At 38.1% G+C, this 21,168-nt stretch overlaps 1 protein-coding gene across 4 annotated transcripts in view; it reads right to left on the bottom strand.

Annotated features, from left to right (window-relative positions):
- Positions 1 to 19,354, bottom strand: part of ythdc2 (YTH domain containing 2) — a 76,344-nt gene extending 56,990 nt beyond the window's left edge. For 3 of the 4 annotated variants that reach the window (XM_059969583.1, XM_059969580.1, XM_059969581.1), the window contains exons 1-8: positions 19,272 to 19,354; positions 11,767 to 11,930; positions 9,138 to 9,228; positions 8,615 to 8,811; positions 7,310 to 7,512; positions 6,153 to 6,319; positions 5,966 to 6,068; positions 3,134 to 3,290 (exon numbers count right to left, since the gene is read on the bottom strand). In XM_059969583.1, the coding sequence (XP_059825566.1) occupies positions 3,134 to 3,290; positions 5,966 to 6,068; positions 6,153 to 6,319; positions 7,310 to 7,512; positions 8,615 to 8,811; positions 9,138 to 9,228; positions 11,767 to 11,923 (1,075 nt within the window). In that variant the 5' untranslated portion in view covers positions 11,924 to 11,930; positions 19,272 to 19,354. Of the gene's footprint in view, positions 1 to 3,133; positions 3,291 to 5,965; positions 6,069 to 6,152; positions 6,320 to 7,309; positions 7,513 to 8,614; positions 8,812 to 9,137; positions 9,229 to 11,725; positions 11,931 to 19,271 lie in introns of those variants that run through there. The other variant, XM_059969582.1, reaches the window with a different exon arrangement.
- Between the last annotated feature and the right edge of the window lie 1,814 nt (positions 19,355 to 21,168).

Here is a 21,168-nt window from a genome sequence, read left to right as displayed (position 1 = left end):
ACGCCAATTTATGGCACATCACTGGAGCAAAAGTGCACGTCATCCTGGTCTGAGAAGCAAGTTAAACCTTTCCCCTAGATTTAAAGTGGAGGTTGATAGTTTCTTAAATAATCAGGGTGTCAAAGATTAAGGGAAGAAGGCAGGAGAATGGGATTCAGAAGGATAATAAATTAGCCATGATGGATTGGCAGATCAGACTCAATTAACCAAATGGCCTAATTAAAGTTGGATAAGTCACTAGACAGGATGTACCCTAGGCTACTGTGGGAAGCAAGGGGAGATTGCTGAGCCTCTGGCAATGATCTTTGCATCATCAATGAGGACAGGAGAGGTTCTGGAGGATTGGAGGGTTGTGGATGTTGTTCCCTTGTTCAAGAAAGGGCGTAGGGATAGCCCAGGAAATTATAGGCCAGTGGGTCTTACTTCAGTGGTTGGTAAGTTGATGGAGAAGATCCTGAGAGGCAAGATTTATGAACATTTGGAGAGGCATAATATGATTAAGAATAATCAGAATGGCTTTATCAAAGGCAGGTCGTGCCTTATGAGCCCATTTGAATTTTTTGAGGATGTGACCAAGCACATTGATGAAGGTAGAGCCGTAGATGTAGTGTATATGGATTTTAGCAAGGCATTTGATAAGGTACCCCATGTAAGGCTTATTGAGAAAGTAAGGAGGCATGGGATCCAATGGGACATTGCCTTGTGGATCCAGAACTGGCTTGCCCACAGAAAGCAAAGAGTGGTTGTAGACGGGTCATATTCTGCATGGAGGCTGGTGACCAGTGGTGTGCCTCAGGGATCTGTTCTGGGACCCCTACTCTTTGTGATTTTTATAAATGACCTGGATGAGGAAGTGAAGGGATGAGATAGTAAATTTGCTGATGGCACAATGGTTGGGGGTGTTGTGGATAGTGTGAAGGGCTGTCTGAGGTTACAGTGGGACATCGATAGGATGCAAAACTGGCCTGAGAAGTGGCAGATGGAGTTCAACACAGATAAGTGTTCATTTTGGTAGTTCAAATATGATGGCAGTGTTACGAATGAGGAGCAACTCTGATGGGCAGAAGGGTGCAAAGTCGCCCTCCCTTTTTGAGAATCGCAAAATCGCTACTATTTCGGGTCTGATACCAAGGAAATGAGAGAGAGACAACGCAGAGATACACAAAAGTGCAATGTCTCCTCCTAACAAAAGTGGAACGGAACCACTGATTACTGCTATTGTCTCTTGGAGAAGGATTGTGTATTGAGTACTGTTTTATTCATTGAAACCCCTCAGGGGGCAACCAGAGTGGTCTGGTTGATAAGTTGCATCATCCCAACCTGATTGACACCTGAGACCCCGTGAGTGGGGATAAAAGTAAGGTCTGGGGAACACCACCTCAGACGCACCAGGAGAGACGCTATGAGACCGGTGGGGGCTTGTGTGTGTGTCCACCCTTGCCTGGGTGACGAGTCCGCCACGGAAGAACGGTCTAGCTAAAGGACGGAGCGGTCATACGTGAATGGCCACAACAACGCATCGACGGATCAAGATCGTAAAAGGAAAGTCGGCAAGTCAATAGCTGTTACTGCTTTCTCTCTCTCTCTCTCTCTCTCTCTCCCTCCCTCCAACAACTGCAACACCGCGACCAAGAACTACTGCAGCTTGCATGAACTGAACTGAACTTTATATTTCCATCGGACAATTCATTATCCCCTAGACAACGATAGAGCTTATTTCTTATTGATTATTATTATACCTGCACTTTTAGGTTTAGTATTGATGACGTATATTATCTGTATATTTGCATTGATATTATTTTTGTGTATTTTTACTAATAAATACTGTTAAAAATAGTATCATCAGACTCCAACGGATACTCCTATCTTTGCTGGTAAGACACCCAGTTACGGGGTTCGTAACAGCAGAATATAGTATTAATGGTAAGACTCTTGGCAGCGTGGAGGATCTGAGGAATGTTGGGGTCCGAGTTCACAGGACACTCAAAGCAGCTGCGCAGGTTGACTCTGTGATTAAGAAGGCATACGGTGCACAATCATGGAATTGTGTTTAAAAGCCGAGAGGTAACGTTGCAGCTATACAGGACCCTGGTCAGACCCCACTTAAGAGTACTGTGCTCAGTTCTGGTCGCCTCACCACACGAAGGACGTGGAAACCATAGAAAGGGTGCAGAGGAGATTTACAAGGGTTGCCTGGTTTGGGGAGCATGCCTTATGAGAATATGTTGAGTGAACTCGGCCTCTTCTCCTTGGAGCGATGGAGGATGAGAGGTGACCTGATAAGATGAGAGGCATTGATCATGTGGATGGTCAGAGGCTTTTCCCTAGAGCTGAAATGGCCAGCATGAGAGGGCATAGTTTTAAGGTGCATGGATGTAGGTACAGAGGAGATGTCACAGGTAAGTCTGTTTTTTTTAACTCAGAGAGTGCTGAGTGCATGGAATGGGCTGCTGGCTGCAGTGGTGGAGGCAGAAACAATAGGGTCTTTTAAGAGACTCCTGGATGGCTACATGGAGCTTAGAAAAATAGAGGGCTCTGGGTAAAGCCTAGGTAGTTCTAAGGTAGGGATATGTTCAGCACAGCTTTGTGGGCCGAAGGGCCTGTATTAGGCTATATGTTTTCTATGTTTCTATGCTCCTATGTCTTATGGAGTATCCAAGAGCCTGCTGTGCAAGAAATACATTGTTTTCTGCTATTTCTCAGCTGGCTTCAAGTAGTACCATTCACATTAGTGAATGAAGTAACCCTCTTTCAGTACATTAAGCCCCAAATTTTCTTGGTGACTAACACATATGCAGAGATAAATATACAAATAATACTGGTATCTTCAATAAATGGAGAGGAAAAATATCTTCCAGCAACCCCCAATTTTCACAGATTACATAAGATGAACGAGCAGTGCAAACTGAAAGATTTAACAAGAATAGAATTATGCTGGCCCAAATCTCAGTATGCATTATGTTTGTTCACTTTAGAAACAGTTATCATTCTTATAAGAACACAAAATCAATGTTAGATCATACAATCCATCGTATTTTAGCAATACAAACAATAAACAAATACAAAAACAATTTGGAATTTCATTACAGGATACCAAGTACATACAAAGTATTGCACATCAATGTTTACTTACTGTATATTACAGGACAGCCATTAAAATATCTGACAAAGAGATTAATATCCAGAGCTGCACTAGAAAGAATGAGTCTTAAAGATGGATGTTTTTGCATCAAATCCCTCAGTTTAGTTAATAAGAAATCACTAAACCGATCTCGCTCATGCACTTCATCCTGTCATATAAAAAAATGGGGAAAAAAATAGATGAGACTGCATTTTTAAGCAAAGTTAGTAGAATCCTATTTTTCATTTGTGGAATTACTCCCTTTATCAGTTAGTGGCATAATTGCTGCAAACCATACTACTTAAAGTAGTTCTTCCTCTTGCAGAGTTAATTCCATCAATTTAATCAAAGTGCTTATAACACAAGTGCCATTGAACTGAAAAGTACCAAGGAATGTTCTTGCTCTGCTCTGCAACTCTTAATCTGAAGAAGCAAATCCATTAAGGAAGTTAATCCCTTTAGCTTAATTATTAAAAGGTTTCCTGAACAACCTCAGCATGAATTTAGTTATTATTTAAAAATGCTAATTTTCAGCTTTTCAATGTGTGTGTCAGTATTTCATAAGAAAAATCAACATTCACAAAAACTACAGAATCTCAGTATGAATCAATGAGAGGAAATAGAGGCCAGCAGGAAAGAAAACTAAAAATTAGCATTATTAATTTCTCACAATTTACTTCCACAGAAATTAAGGCAGACAATTAAGGAAATATATGCTTCTTCAGAAACATTATAAATTTGCTTTCATGTAGTGCTTTTCTCCCCCATGAAGTTAGATTGGAGAAAATTGCAAAAATGCAACTACTGAAATAGTTTTATTTTCCTCAAAGAAACTATCTGGGGCAGCTCTTACCTTATGTGAGCATTTACTTTCTTGGAATGACATGCAACAATATGGAGACTAGGCCCTAGAGAGGATGCAGTAATGATTTTCTAGAACAGGATGCAGGAATAGGAATTTCACATTCAGAATCTAAGTTTCATCTCTTTAGAGCATAGAAAGTTGGAGAGAAGTATGTGAAAACATAATTGTTTTTAAACAGGATAGATAAGGAGTATCAGTATCCATTAGAGTAAGGTCAAGAACCAGAGGGGACAGATTTAAAGTAACAGCATGAGATCCATGGACGCACTAATAAAATCTTTTTTTTAAAAAAATACATAGTGTGTTGCTTGAAAGAATGTTGCATGAAGATTCAATTGTGACTTTTAAAAGGGAAATGTAAATATTTGAAGATAAAAAATAATCAAAGAGCTACAGGATAAAGAATTGAGGCAATGGAATTCACTGGACCTCTGTGCTATATTGACTATCTATGGCACAGATGGTTGTTGATTTTCAGACAGACCGAATAGCTATTTCTAATTTTTGGGCTTTGATAACATTATTTTCTCAAATATTTTTGTTCCAAGATTTTATCAGCTTCTTTTTTTTAAAATAAGGTAACTTTTTTGGGGGGGATCAATAATTTATCAAGTACACTCATCTCTGGATTTAGAAATTGTATCACAGTAATCAAAAGTTAGCATTGTGTCTGTTTTTTTACGAGGCTGAGTTTCTAGCTCACAGTACGAATGGAAAGCATGCAAGGAGCCACCTGTATTTGAACCCAGAACCACTCGCCTCAAAGTCCACTGCGGATGCCTCTACACCACTGGCCAACAAGGAAACCCTTATTTAAGAATACACCAGGTGTTCAGCGAAGCGGTCTCCCAGTCTGCTATACCTGCCCTCACACTTCCTCCCTCACCACCACTGAAGGCCCCAGACAGTCCTTCCAGGTGAGGTGACACTTCACCTATGAGTCGGCTGTTGTGACATACTACATCCGGAGCTCCCAGCGCAGCCTTCTATACATTGGTGAGACCCAACGCAGACTGGAAGACCGTTTCGCTGAACACCTGCACTCTGTCTGCCAGGGAAAGCAGGATCTCCTAGTGGCCACACATTTTAATTCCACGTTCCACTCCCATTCTGATATGTCAATTCATGGCCTCCTCTACTGTCAAGATGAAGCCACACTCAGGTTGGAGGAACAACACCTTATATTCTGTCTGGGTAGCCTCCAACTTGATGGCATGAACATTGATTTCTCTAACTTCTTACCACATCCCTTATTTGTTTGTTTATTCATTAATTATTTCCCCTTTTTTTCTTCTCTCTCTCTCTGTCCCTCTCACAATCACTTCTTGCCTGCTCTCCATCTCCCTCTGGTGCTCCCCTCCCCCTTTCTTTCTCCCTAGGCCTCCCACCCCAAGATCCTCCCCCTTCTCCAGCTCTGCAATCAACTCTGCAATCAGCTCTGCAACTCAGCTTTTGCCAATCAACTTTCCAGCTCCTAGCTTCATCCCTCCCCCTCCTGTCCTCTGCTATCATTTCGGATCTCCCCCTCCCACTTCCAAATCTCTTACTATCTCTTCTTTCAATTAGTCCTGATGAAGGGTCTCAGCCCGAAACGTCGACTGTACTTCTTCCTATAGATGATGCTTGGCCTGTTGCGTTTCACCAGCATTTTGTCGGTGAGTGTTGGCTAAAGTGAGTATTGCATTGCCTGCTGAGGAACATCATGAGCTGACTACACTGCTTAGCTGCTACTTCCATGGACCTTAGCTGCTCTCATACTAACATCTTCAACACCATAGCTTACAATGTGATTCAAGCCAAAATATGCAAAGCATTTAGCAAACAATTCAAAGTGCAATCACCCAAAGACTCAAAAAGTTGAATTGAAAGGCCTTTTATAATGTTGAAAAACCTTTACTTCCAGCGTTTTTCAAAATCTGTTTCATTACTTTAATTTTCTCTTTGGTTAGGAAAAATATACATTATTTTGATAAACTTACTACTATTACGTGAGTGACAGCAGCCAAGGTGCTATCTCCAGCCATTAGTGTTCGAAGAAGAACTCCATTAGTACAAAATGTCAATAGTGTCTTTGGGGATACTCTGAAACAAAGGGATTTAACATTAACAGATTTAAATTTCAAGTTTGGCTGTGTGTTAAACAACTTTTTTTTTCCCTTATTATACCTGCTTTCCAGTCTAATTTGGTAGCCAATTGTCTGCCCAATCTTCTCACCCCTCTCAGCAGCAACTCTTTCTGCGACAGCAATAGCCGCAAGTCGCCTCGGCTGAGTACAAAATATTCGGCAAGGGATTCCATTCCTGTAGCAATCATCCAGAAGGAACTGTGGAATCTGAGATATAAAAAAATGAATTTGGCTAACCTCAAATTAAAAAGCAGATTCAGAACAAATGCACAACTGTGCTAAAAAAAACAGAAATAATTAAACTTTAAACATTTAGAAATCTTTATAAAATACTAATAATGACAACATTTAGTGAGTCATTATTGGCAGAATTTATGTGCATTTTACTATAAATTAACAATTACAAAACAAGGAAATTACATTTTGTATTTTTTCAGAACCTTACTGACAGGCAAATTTTTAGAACACTTTCAAATATTGTCTGGCATTGTAAGAGAGAGGTGAATAACTAAGCTGACATTTCAACCTTTGCCTGGCATTTATACCTTAATAATGAGAATGAAGTATTCACACTCATGGTGTAATTAAATCCATTAAACAAAAATTGCTGATGTGACTATCACATAGATTCAATTTGAGACAAAAATTAGCGCATGTCATTCAGCTTCCAGTCCTTTTCAGTTCTGAATAACTGAAATGTTAAAACTGCTTCTCTTTCTAAAGATGCTGCATAGTGTTTCCAACACTTGATGTTTTTATTTCAGAGTCCTTCAGCATTTATTGAAATACCAAGGTAACAGATGTATTCGTAAGAACAAGGGTTGATGTTTTTTTTTGAATTAACAGTAAATGACAGAAAAGTTGACCATCTGGCAGAGGCATCAGTCTACACGTCATGCAGAAATTATTTAAACTTTGGAGTGTCACACCCATTAAACATACAAGTTAAAATTAAATAGAGCAAAGGTTAACAAAAGCTCTTTGTCACTAAAAGTAAACACATGACCTTAAATTAAAGGTTTTTCTAAAAACATCTGAAAATAGATTGTTCAAAATTTCACTTCAAACTGGCTGGCATAAAATCAAGTTTAATGCATTTGTTTTCACATACAAATGGAAAAATAACGAATTTATTTTGAGGAAATTTGATTTAATAAACAGCCTAAAGAGTTTTATTAATAATTAATGAGGCCATACCTGAGTAGTCTTTCCGGACCCAGTTTCTCCAACTATTAAAACCACTCTGTTCTCTTTTATAACTTTCACTATTTCATCTTGCTTTTCAAAAACAGGCAAAGACTGTCTGAAGGCATCTAATTCAGAATCTCCACGTTTTGGTGGAACTTGAGGAATGCCATTGTTGAGTCTACCACTAGTTTTATTCATTTCCCGGTTGTTTTCTGGAGAGACAAGCAAATGAAGCCAACTGACAAATAACTTGAAATTCAACGTAAAAAGTCAAACTAGAAATGTAATACAAAAATGACAGACTTGTAACAGGGATTTTTAAAAATAACAGATGTACTTTTTAAGTCTATGTGAGCATAGTTAGAGATCATAGTAAAATTCTGACATCTGCTTTTCTGAACTCCCGTTAGTTTAGAATCTGCTTCACAAAGTCGTTTGCCACACTCCGCAGATATTCACAGAGATTCTAGTTACGATGTTCACTTCCACTCATAGTACTGGTCCCACTCAACAGAACTCCTTGTTCCCAAATGCTTAAAAATTCACTGTTTTTTTTTAAAAAGAGTTGCTCAATTTTATAATGAATAATTTTATTCATGAACCTATAGCAACCAGGTTCCTTTTCCTTCACTCCCTTAAAGCTTACCAGGTTCATTGACAAAGTTTTTATAAAACTGTGTAATACCTTTAAAAAGTAAATTTAAAATGTGTTTGGGTTGAATAACTTTAATAGTCTGGAGAATCTACTAAACCAGCATCACCAAAGTCCCAAGCAAACGGGATTATCACAGCTTTTCTATAATTGGGAAACATTGCATATAACCTTTCTGTCAGGCTTTTATAAAATAAGAGTTAAAATGTCCATTGCTTATCACCATTAAAACTGTTATCACTACGAAGCAACAGCTGCTGTTACCTTAAAAGATGCTATTAACAAAATAGATCAGACTCTTTTCAGCAAAATCATAGATTCATCAAGAAGGGAAATAGGTTCTTTGGTCTAGCTGGTCCATGCTGATCAATATTCACATTTTCTAATGTTGCATTTCAATTTTTAGAATATTATTTTCCTATTAGAAGTACAGTTCACAACCGCAGATATGGAGAAAATCTAGGTAATTACACATTATGGTATTCAATAAATGTTCAATATCAACAAAAAAAAGCAAGCATAGCAAACAAATCCATCTCCATCCCCTAGCTTCAATTCTGCAAAAGTTGGCCAAACTAGTTTTGAGATTGTTATTAAAACTGAAGAACAATTTTTTTCAAATGTGCTTATATCCACCATTCAAAACAAATAGTAGTACATACCTGCTTCAACTGTCAACAAATTCCCACGTTCAGTTCTGGGTAAAAGATCTGTGCGTTCTTTATTTGTCACAGGAAACCTCTGAATTAGACTGCAAATAGCATGTTTCATGATATGAGTCAGCGTGCAGGTCATGATGGCCAGAGCCATCTCCGAACCATCTTTTTTCTTTATTGTAAGAAACCTATGTGCGCCTTTTCTAAAGAGGAAAACAAAATCAAACATGTTTCTTGATAAGTTTAAAATAAGAAATGTTATTATATTTACAACATACAATATAGCTTTTATGAACTATGCATTATGAAAATAGAGAATTTCAATAATTTTTCATCTTCACACATTTATCTCACATTTACACATCCATGGTCTAAGTAATAGAAAAGTGAAAATGATTAGATATATAGCTTTAAACATACTTAAAACAATACAAAATCATTTAAAATGTACATTATTTGTGAACTGGAACATTCAATGATTTTGCACAAGAATACCACATGAAAAACATGTGAAATCTTTGCAACTTACCCTTTACTTTTAGAGATCAGGCCTAGGGACTGGGCAAGACGATGAATAAATGCTCTTTCTGTACTAGTCAGGGAGGATGGAAATTCCATTTCTAAAAAGAAAAATTGATCTGTTACTGAGAAATAATATAACTGAAGTGTCATTAGCGCATCACAGGAAAACTCCACAAAACTCCCCCAAATCTGCAAATCATGCTGAAACAAATACCGTAATTCCTTAATTAAGTTTATTAGTTCATTGTAGTTATCACCAAAACAATGATCTTGAATGTCTGCAATGTTTAAAACTGTTTAATGTCATTTCCAGTACACAAATGTAAAGCAGAATGAAACAATTGTTACTCCAACTCCAATGCAGCACAAAAAACATAATTAGATATAGAACTCAATAATAATAATTTTAATAAGTCTATCTATTTTTACATGGAAGTGAAATGCAAATCCTGCCCTTGGGAAAGTTTTCTACATCAGAGAACTATGATAATGTATGAGGCATAGCACCCAATATCACGGAATGTTACAGCAATGCCAAAATTAATATTCAGTTGGAGAACATTTTGCCTCAGTATTCACAATATTGAAAAATACAAAATAAACAATGAAAAAAATCTATAGATATGAAGAAATCCCTTCTGCAAGTCAAACAGGATTTGGCAAATTTTCAAACATCACCGCACATGAAAATTAAAGCAAAGAAAACTGTCACTAATACCTTTACTCAAGCAGAATCAGGAACAAAGTACATAACAGTGGAGAGCAAGAAGCTTGAGGCTGTTTAAGAATAATCTTTAAAATGACTATAACGTGAGTAGCCAATGTTAACTTGGAAGAGGCAAGTCAAAAGAGATAGCACTCAACATAAAAATAAGGGTGCATCAATGTACTGCTAAATCTTAAAAAGTATCAGAACAGATCAAGCTACAGAAACAAGTGGCTTGATCTTTCAAAGCTGTACCAGCATACAGTTTGCATACTCAGGCCAGCTTGTCTTCCAACTTAACTCTAACTCATCTCAGAAAATAGTGTGCTGATAATTCCAGACTGACACTTTGAAGTACTGAGGGATTCAGTGCAGGATTAAGGAGGATATACATGCATACACAACAAATGTCTACCACTGGGATACACTATTGAAATGAGTGAACACAAATTAACAAACCTTTTAAGGCTCTTTGTTAATTATTTTACAGGACTTAAGCGCTCCATTATCTCTCATTATTGCCCTTCAACTAAGTAGCTTGCTGGGCTATTTAGATCAACCATATCTGGAATGCTTAAATAAAGCAGATCTTGCTCGAAGGACAGTAATGAATTTTTACAACAATCATCTGGATTCAAGTATATTGTTACTGAAAAGTTTATGTTAAATCACTTTTATTTGATAAACCAACTTAAGTTTCTGTTGTAATTTAATATTGTATTCTGGATTGAAGGTACACTAAAACAAGCATACACCTCTAACATCTGTTAGCACTATGGAGCACTGGTTGCTTTTTTGTCATTTTTAGGTTTGTTGTAACTAATTTACCTTCAACAAGGTTACACAAATGGCCAGATAAGTTCTTTCATGTTAACAATTGAGGGATAAATACTAGTTAATACACCAAACTAAATGTCTTAAGAATGAGAAGCAGCAGTAGACAATGCATGGCACCTGCTCCACCATTCAACAGGATCAGGGCTGATATTTTTCCTCAGCACCAATTTCCTACACTAATTCCTTTTTTCATCCATTCTCTTAACGTCTGTTATGGAATTTTTACATCTTTCAGAAAGGGCTGCACCTCCAATAAAATATACAAAATGCTGAAAAAACTCAGCAAGTCAACCAGCATATATATGCAGAGGAATAGAGAGTCAACCTTTCTGGCTGAGACCCTTCTTCAATACTGGAAAGGAAAGGGGAAGACGCCAGAATAAAAAAATGGTGGAAGGGGAAGGAGTACAAGCTGAAAGGTGTAGTTTTAAGGGTGCATTGCCCCATGATCCTTGATTCTTCTCATCTATAAATTTCCTCCATTCTTATGACCTGCATTAGGCACATAATTAAATCTGAAGTGAATATTAACCAATAATTATCTGACCTAGAGGGAAGAACACCAGCACTGAGCAATGGATATTATAGTAGACATGAAGAACCCACTGCAGCATTCATGTTGGATGATGTTGTTTTGCTCATCATCATAAGAACAGATTAACTAATTACAGTTCCATAAATTGTGAAACCCTGAGTGCACAAACCAGCTGTCTGATACTGAAATAACTGATTACAAAGTGCAGAATGCCCTGAGGTTACAAGAACAAATTTCCTTCCCTGAGTGCCTTTAGTGAGACAGGTATTTCCTCTTTTGAAATTAAATTTCTCCAGTTGCCATGCTGTGATCAACTGACTGGATCAATAGCTCAGGATGTTAGCCTAGCAATTTAACTAGTATGCTACCATATCCTATGATGTGGGAAGGGATAAATTCTTTCCTTCAATATCCCCAATGGAATATGGAATTTAAGTTTTATTTTTCAGTTGATTTTTTTAGTCATCGTACAATATGAAATGAAAATAAACATCCAATAACTATTTCATGCCATCACCTATCATAGAATTATAACAAATGCACTGTTACTCTGTCCACCTTTTTGATCGCTGTAACAGAATCTTTCTAGTGCAATATTTACTGCAATCTTCACTTCTTCATCAATCCGGATATCTTTAAATCCTTTTGCTTTGGAGGCAGCTTGGTTTGACTGGGCACTGCCAGGTCGTGGGGACACACTTGCAGGTCTTGACATAATTGATCTGAAGAAACAAAATAAAATATTTTCATAAAATTTTTAAATCAATTCTACACAATATGAAATAATGTAATCTATTTAACACAATTCTTATATCAGACTATGTAATATGAGTTTTATAGTTCAAAATGAATGTAAATATTTCACATTTGTACAATGCTTCACAAATCTTGCCAGTTTTGATGTTATTGTTCATGTAAATTAAATCCCTCAATAGTAAGTGCAATGATTTAAAATTAACCAAACAACTCCCTACAATATAAAATGCATAAATTCATGGAAAAACAAAAACAACAGGCAAATTCAAAAAAACAGTAAATATTTCTGGTTAATGACCTGTATGGTTAATGACGAGTATAGCAACACCAAACATATGGGTAATTTTTTTGGAAGGAAGCCAAATATTCCCTGAAACTGTAAGGTAAGTGCAGTGTTCAATAGTTGTGAACTACACCAGGAATACTATCCACCAAATACAACCCAAAAGAAATAAACATACAGGATAGAAAAAAAAATTATGACAAAGACAAGAAATAATACTAGAGAAGCAAATCACCATTAGCTCACACTATCCATATTATTTGACTCGATAGATATAATGTCAACTAGTGCATATCCAAGTGCCTACCTTGCTACTTCTTGCTTTCAACATTTTTTAACATTTTTAGACTGTTAATACTTCTCTTTGAATTTTACTAAATGTTCCCACAATATAATTGCACACTTTGACCCCAAGCAAAGTTTCTGAAATATCTCCTCCAAAATTCACAATTTATTTAATCAGAAATGAAGCTGATTAGGATGAGCCCAAAGTAAAAATATAGTCAATGGAGAAAGGTCTACTTCAATAGTATGTAAATAAATCTGGCCAAGTAAACAGTGGGGAGAAAAAAAAAAGCTGACAAGGCAGAATTTTAGAGTGTGTAGGGATAAATTTAGTAACCGGAGCCCAGTTAGGTTAACTTTAGTGGTTAAGAAAGTTCTAGATATAATAATCAGGAAGTCTTTGCAATCAATCATATGAATAAGTGTGGATTAATTAGCAAATAGCAATGTGCATTTGTTAAAGATAAAAGAGCTGATTTAATTTGACAGCAGCAATCATAGAGATGGATTAAGTAATACAGCAAACATAGTACAATAACAACAAAGTAATGGAAACACTCAGCAGGTCAGACAGCATCTGAAAGAGAAACACTGAATATTTAATTTCATTTGACAAGTTCACACTTGGTAGACTGGAATGAAGCTTTGAGCTTTTGGGATCCAAGATAAATTGGCAAATTAGTAATAGGCGATAAAGAATGATAAAGGAGGGTCACTTCTGTCAATGTAAGTCTATAACCAGAGGGTGCACCACAGGAAACAGCATTAAGATGATTGCCATTTGTTAATTACATTAATGAGTTTGATGTTAATGAAAATGAGGCCAGAAACTATCAGCAAAAAAAAAGTTCTATACAAGTTCAGGAAGCAGCACCAATGACATCATTAATATAACAAAACTGTTGAGGGAGGGGCATGAGCAGGGCTGTCACAAGGACTATTCCAAAACCCTAAAAGAGAAAGCATAACTTGGACCAAGATGATCTGCCAGAAACAAAACTTTGACTTACTGAAAGTGAATGGGGCACAATCAATAGGGATGCCAACACAGTTACCGTATACCAAGACAAAGCTTTTGTTTCCAGATAGGAAGACAAAGCATTAAATATATCTTGGCCTTTGCATGTTTCGGGCAGTTCTTTGCAACAGAAAAAGTTTTCTTGAATTTCACCATCATTTACAAATTTTACAACTGCTACAACATGACATTTATTGGTGAAATCTGTTGACCCATCAACCTGGAAACAGAAGTTGTTGTTTTTCAGCTTATCACACAAATTATCTTCAGCATCATATGACATATTAACAATATCAACTTGTCATACTGTTTGATTTCAATTTCTCGTACTGCATCTTGTTCTAACACGGGTTAATATAATATTATAAAACATAACAATAACTAAATGCGAAAACCACAAAAAATATGAAAACTTCACAACCCTTTTGCAAAGTTTACAACAGCAACAAAGCGGCAAACCAGTAGTTGAGTCATGGCACATAAAAATTCCTTCTTTAGAATGGAAATTTCCTTCCAGTTTTCTACTACACGGGTAGTTTGTTCGCTCCCATAAGTCGGTCAGCAGCGTGTAAAGGGAAGTTGGGGGAGGTGATTAGGGAGGGAGAGGCTGACTTCACACCCCAAGTTGGGGAAGTCTATTCAATGCTCAGAAAACACACTTCATGTTCATCATCAGCCTACCATCCTCCCTTCCGTAAAATACAGCGCTCACCATCAGCCTACCATCCTCCCTTCCATAAAATACAGCGCTCGCCATCAGCCTACCTACCATCCTCTCTTCCATGCAATAGTGCTCCTCATCAGCCTACTATCCTCCCTTCCATAAAATACAGCGCTCACCATCAGCCTACCATCCTCTCTTCCATGCAATACAGTGCCATTAGCCTACTGTCCTCCCCTCCATGCAATTCAGCACTCAGCCTACTGTCCGTCCCTCTATACAATACAGCGCTCACCAATTATCAATGGCCTCCAGTATCTCATGTCAAAAACTGAGAATGGACTCAACCAAATAAACACAGTCCTATTGTGCACTGCCTTACTGGGCTGAGAGACCTGTAATGAGATTGCTAACAGGGCTGCTCAATCATCGACTACCACGGCAATTGCCAGCATTGCACATTGCACGAAGTTCAAAAAACAATGGTTTTCTTTAATCACAATCTCTTGCAGAACCCCTAGCAACCTCTGACAGAAATCTAGAATTCCGTGGAACCCCAGGTGAGAAACAATGCTATAGGCAGATAAAGTGAAACAGTTCCTTCCCATTATTAGAAGGTTCAATATCCAAAGATCATAGATTGATGTGAAATAAAAGCAAACAAAAATGGAGATTTTCAATGCCACAAGTGTTTAGGATCTAAAATGAACTGCCAAGGCAGAAGTGGAGGCAGATTCAAAATAAAGCTGGAGATGTATCTGAAAGAATGTGCAGAGCTATAGGGAGCAGGCACAAGAAGAGAGACTAATTTCTCTTTTCATAGAACCTACTTAGACTTCTCAAGTGAATGGCTTCTTTCTGTGCTGTTACCTATCTACAATTGCCACTGTACTTTCTGTGCAACCATAAAGAATGTTGTGAGCTTCTCCTCACTGCCAGAAAGGTAACTGAGGCCTTTAGCACATCCATTTGAAATCAATGGCCCACAGTACAGAAGAGCTTCAGCAAGTACTTCAGTTAGGCATCATTCTTAGAAGAAGTGATGATTTCAAACAGCCCAGAAATTACATCCAAAAAAGGAGCTTTCAAAGGCTGATCATAGGAATGGAGAAGTTAAAGATAGGGAAGAGATTTAAACAAGAGGACAATAATATTAAAGTCTGCAAATCCCCCATTTATGTTAATCCTATATTAAGCATGTTATTAATTTTTTTACATAATAAATCAGGACAAAAAGGGGAGACATCCTTGGCAGCTAAGGTAAAGTAGAAACAAACAGATTTTGATAGTATATTAAAAGCAAAACAGTAACTAGAAAGAGAAAAAAATTCCCTATAAGGATCAGTGTGGTGATCTATATGTGGAAAATGAAGAGGTCCAAAATGAATATTTCACATCTGAAGGTAATGGAAACTAGAGAATTTAGGGAAGAGAACAATGATGTCCTCAGTCTTGTTATGAAAAAGATATCAGCGGATATGATGGGCATTAAGGTGGATAAATGCCCAGGGCCTGAACATGTGAATCCAAGGACATGGTGAGAAGCAAACGAGGAAACTGCAGAGCCTCAACAATGTGTATATTCCAGAGCCAAAGGTAAGGCATTCAGACAGGAAGCTAATGTGCATTTAAGAAGGCTGCAAGGCCAAACCAAGGAAATACAGACTGATGAGCCTAACATAAGTGGTGGAAAAGTCAGTGGAGAGGATTCAGAGATAGAATTTTATCCTATCTCACCCTTTTAATCAGGAAGGTGAGATCACATGGCATCCAGGGTGAACTGGCCAAATGGAGTCAGAGGGCTTTCAGATTGAAACATGTGGCAAGTTATGTGCACTAGGATCAGTGCTGGATCCTCATTGTTCATCATGTACATTAATCTGAATGATTAATACATTTGCCAATTGGTGGGTTGATGGATAATTGAGAAAGTTGTCTGTGTTGAAATAGGATCCAGATCAACTAGGAAGCAGACAAATGAAAGGAAATCTAACTCATACCAGTGCAAAGTGAAGCATTTTTGGAAGTGACACTGTGAAAGACAGGGTCCTAGGGAGAGTAGTACAGAACAGAGATCTAGGAGTTCAAGTGCATTGTTCCATGAAAGTGATGAAACAAATAGACACTTCTGCACTGAGTCATGCCTTTATGTTATCAAGCAGACAGAAATGTTTGTTCCTCGTATAGGCCAATTTCTTTGCTTAATGTTGATGTTAAAATCTTGGCTAAAGTTTTGGCTTATAGATTAGAAACTGTTCTTCCCTCTATTATTTCTGATGACCAAACTGGTTTTATTACCGTCTTCCTTTTTTTAACATTCGGGGTTTATTTAACATTTCATATTCACCTCCAACTGGGATTCCTGAATGTGTTATTTCCCTCGATGTGGAGAAAGCATTTGATCATATAGAGTGGAACTACCTTTTTGCAGGTTTAGAAAAATTTGACTTCGGTAAAATTTTATCTCTTGGATCAAATTGCTGTATTTGTGTTCTACTGCCTCTGTTTTAACTAATTTTCAGAAATCCCAGTTATTTAACCTCAAACGTGGCACCCGTCAGGGATGCCCTTTAAGTCCCTTTCTCTTTGATTTGGCTATAGAACCTTTGGCAATAGCATTTCAAAATTGTCCTGAATTGACTGGGATTTGGAGAGGGGGTGTTGAGCATAAAGTTTCTCTTTATGCTGATGACTTATTACTTTTTCTTTCAAATCCGTCTAAATCCTTACCTCCAATGTTTTTACTTCTTGACCAGTTTAACCAGTTCTCTGGCTATAAACTTAATTTACATAAGAGCGAACTTTTCCCAATTAATAAAGAAGCACAAGAATTAACATTTCGTGATCTCCCTTTTAAAGTAGTTCATAATCAATTTACTTATCTTGGGATTACAGTCACAAGGAAGTTTAAAGATCTCTTTCGTGAAAATTTTGCCAATCTTTCATATACTATAAAACAGAGTCTGTTACAATGGTCACCTCTATCTATGTCTTTGGTAGGTCGTATTAATGTTGTTAAAATGTATGTTCTCCTTAAACTTTTATATTTATTTCAATCAATCCCAATTTTTATTCCTAAATCTTTTTTTGATTCCTTAGACTCTATTATTCTGTCATATCTGTGGAAGAATAAGCGTTCTAGAATTAATAAAGTCTATCTCCAAAAACCTAAAGAGGGTGGCATGGCTTTACCTAACTTTCGTTTATATTATTGGGCAGCCAATATACGTTGTGCTACCTTTTGGTCTTTTTTCCATGGCCAACCCGAGTGCCCTAATTGGGTGGCAATGGAGTTGAGCTCCACTAAAGAATTATCTATCTCTGCACTTCTTGGCTCTGTACTCCCTAGTTTTGGAAAGATGTCTTCATAACGGTATCGTATATTCTGAATCACCACCTAGAACCTAACCCTTTAATTGCTTTGTTCGGTTTCTGGGGTGAGACAGATTTACGTCTGAGTTCGACGAAGTGTCGAATATTATCTTTTGCCTCTCTCCTGGCTAGACGTTTAATCCTCCTTAGATGGAGAGATGTTGCCCTGCCCACACATGCTCAATGGCTTAATGATATTATGGTCTGCTTAGACCTTGAAAAAACTCATTATTCAGTTCTTAATTCGGATTTAAAGTTCCATAAGGTCTGGGGACCTTTTATTGAGTACTTTCATAACCTTCCTCTTAACTAAAGTTTTTTTTTCAGTCCCTTGTTTTCAGCTCCTTTTTCTTTTGGTAGTAGGCATTAACATCTTCTGTTGTTAAGTGTATTTACAGCTTTGAGGGTTTGATTGTCCTGATTTATATTCTCTATATTGTGTTGTGGTTGGTCTGGAGTTTTTTTTGTGTTGCAAGGCTTGGGGAGGATACTAATTTTACTTGTCTTCAATTTGGGTGCTTTTTCAATTATCTTTCTTTGTATCATATTGTTATTGTATGTTTATTTTTTCACTGTATCAATGTTCTCCATTTTGATCTGGGTTTTTTTTATCTGTAGTTATGTAGAAAATGTATAAAAAAAACTAATAAAAAAATAAAAGCAGACAGAAATGTTGATAGGTCAGATGAGCGAAAATGTAATCGTACAAGTACATTTCAAGCAATAAGTACAACAAAAATAAACAAGCATAGGGAAAGTAATTTTTTTAACAAATATTGAGAGGTAAAATAAAGGGAAATAGAGTTGGAAATTGGAGATTGCGGGATTTGAAATCAAGAATGAGAACTTTAAAAATTCTGAGATTGGATGAGATTGCTTAATCAGAAAGCACTGGGTGATCAAGGAGGTACAAGTGAATTATATGGGACTGCTGTGGAGCGTTTCAATGATAAGAAAAAAAAACATTTAAAACACTAATCATGTCTAAAGATAACAAATTGTCAACTTAAGGTAAAAGCCAGTGCAGTTATAGAAACTGAAACAAAATATTGATGCTCAACCCTGATGATGCACTCAACACAAATGAATGTGTATTCCTGCTGAGAATCCATGCACCTATCCTGGGACTTTCACTTTCAGGCCAATTTAAATTCTACTGTAATTTTGATTGCAGCAGAAATTGCTTTGCTGTGTTTATATTCTAAATTATTTATTGAGAATTTCACAGAATCACCGACTGGAAGGAGTTTCGGCCCGTTGGGTCTGTGCTAGCTCTATGTAAGAGCGCTCTTAAGCTGATGACGAACCAGAAGAGGACAAACCTGACCTGAAGAGAGTATAAATTGCACTCAAATCCAATTGTTCAATATTGACTGTCATATAAAAAGCAAGCCGGACCTCCGCATCAAGAGAAAACTAATTATGGTGCAGAAAGTGCTGGCACCATGCCCCCACCCCACCGCGGCTGAAGGGAGGGCCCGAGGTGGTGAGGTAATTTGCGGAATAAATCCGGAGTGAGCGGGACGGGGCCGCTCAATAGCTCCTTCAGGTGGGATAACGCAAGACGCAGCTCGACCCGATTGTTGGTGAGGCCGCAAACGGATCAGCGGTTGTCTTGAAAAGAAAAGCCGCTTTGGCTGGATTTGGCTCGGCCCAGCTTTCACTCGCCGTTATCATTCGGCCCTCACCTGCTACGGTAACCCGACACTTAGCTCCCCTTCTCATTGACGTCGATCGGCCGGCGTGTGACGTCATGCGCAAGCGGCGTACTTCGCTCTCCGTACGGACGGACGTCGGACGCTTGGCAAGCCCCGCCCCCGTCGCCAGACCTACGAATTGCCGGAGGAACGCAGCGGGCCAGGCAGCATCTACGGAAAGAAAGTTATAGGATGCTAGAGGCCGAACCCCTTCGGCAGGACCTCGCCCAGGATTTACATTCTAAATGGAATTATGTGAGATCCGTTCTGAAGCACATGGCAGACATCCCACCTTGCAAAAACTCATTTCAGTGAGGTAGCAGCTGCAAGGGTGTATATACACAAGAATTTGATCTGAAAGAACACAACAATTTATTTGATCCCACATTGAAACTATTTACGTGTGTGTACAGATAGTTGAGTATTTTGTTGGCAGTCTCAATGCTAATAGCTAAATGCTAATGGAAATAGCTTTTCTATTTCTTTTGCAAACTTTCCTTGTACTGTGATGTGGCTTGCTTGGCAGATTTGAGCATTTTGCTAGAAGTCTCAACCTCATAGCAGTCTGTTTCATTGAATTTATTAATTTTGCAAGACATTAGATTTACAAGTGTTTTGTGAGATAGCTGACCTGAATTCTGTCTTAATGTGACACGTCATGTTGAATGCCCTTTCTACTTCACAATTAGAATTTGGCAGCACCAAAAGCAGCTTCATCAACTGGCAGAGCTCTTTGAATCTCAACTGCCCTGTGTTCACAGATTTTACTTTGGACAGCTTCCCCCAGAACTCCTCAGAAGTACACCTCAGCTCTAGTGACCTTCTCTGTCAGCCTTTGGTTTTCTGCTGAAAAGAACTGTGAAATACTTGAGCAGCCTTCCCTGTACTCAGCCTCCCTAACATGTTGTGGCCCCTAAAATAAATAAAAGCATAAGGTGTATCCTTATTATATTGTCTTATGCAGAAAATGTGACATTAAAATATGTACATAATATCATGGAGTCATTTTTTATTTTATTACAACTTTAAGCAAGTGTACAGGGAGTTTGGCCTCATTACGTAGGACGTCAATAGAGTAGCTTCTTAGCAGCTAGCCAGCTAGTTTAAATAACATTAGCTATGCTAATGAATGAATGACTCCTGTTTAACTCACCTCAACGTGTCTTTTACAGTCATTTAACCCACCATGGGCAATAGAAAAGTCACTGTTGCAAACAGTGCAGTGAGCCACATTGTCATTATTTTTGACCCCTATTAGGCAGGGGTACACTTTAGCGTAGTCTGGGGTGAAGTACGTTTTATATTTTCTTTTTTTGGAACACTCTCCCATGGCACTGCAGGACACTAAACTGAACTGATGGACAATGAAAGAGAGAGAGAGAGAGAGGTCGACTGTAAAGCCCGCCCACAGAAAACTGATAGGTCTACTTAGCACAAAGAGAGACCAATCAGGATGCTCTCTCTGTCACTCTCTCGCTACTTCTGTCATTCGCTCTCTCTGTCTCTGTCTCTTTCTCCCCCTCTCACTCGCTTTAAAAAAAATCGATTTCTGGGATATTGTATATAATTTGCAGGCATCAGGGAGCCACTATCAATATGCGGGAGACTCCCGGCACTTCAAGGAGAAGTGGGATGTCTGACATGGTATCACATGAACTCACCAACAAACACCAAGACTTCACTTGAGAGAGGGACCCTCTCAGTCAGATCCTTCTTGTATCATCCACCAATGTGGGTGCCATGGGGAGGGATGGTTACCTACCCTTTACCCTTTCAATTCAGTGGTTTGCTCAGAGCATGTGGAGAAGGATGCAAAGGCCCTAGCCTGAATTGGGTTCTCTGATGTGTGGACTCTTCCCAGGGACACAAGCAAAGGCATCAAGTTCTG

This window comes from Hypanus sabinus, chromosome 5 (assembly GCF_030144855.1).
Source record: "Hypanus sabinus isolate sHypSab1 chromosome 5, sHypSab1.hap1, whole genome shotgun sequence".
Classification (NCBI taxonomy): domain Eukaryota; kingdom Metazoa; phylum Chordata; class Chondrichthyes; order Myliobatiformes; family Dasyatidae; genus Hypanus; species Hypanus sabinus.
This window is presented reverse-complemented; position numbering and strand designations above follow the sequence as displayed.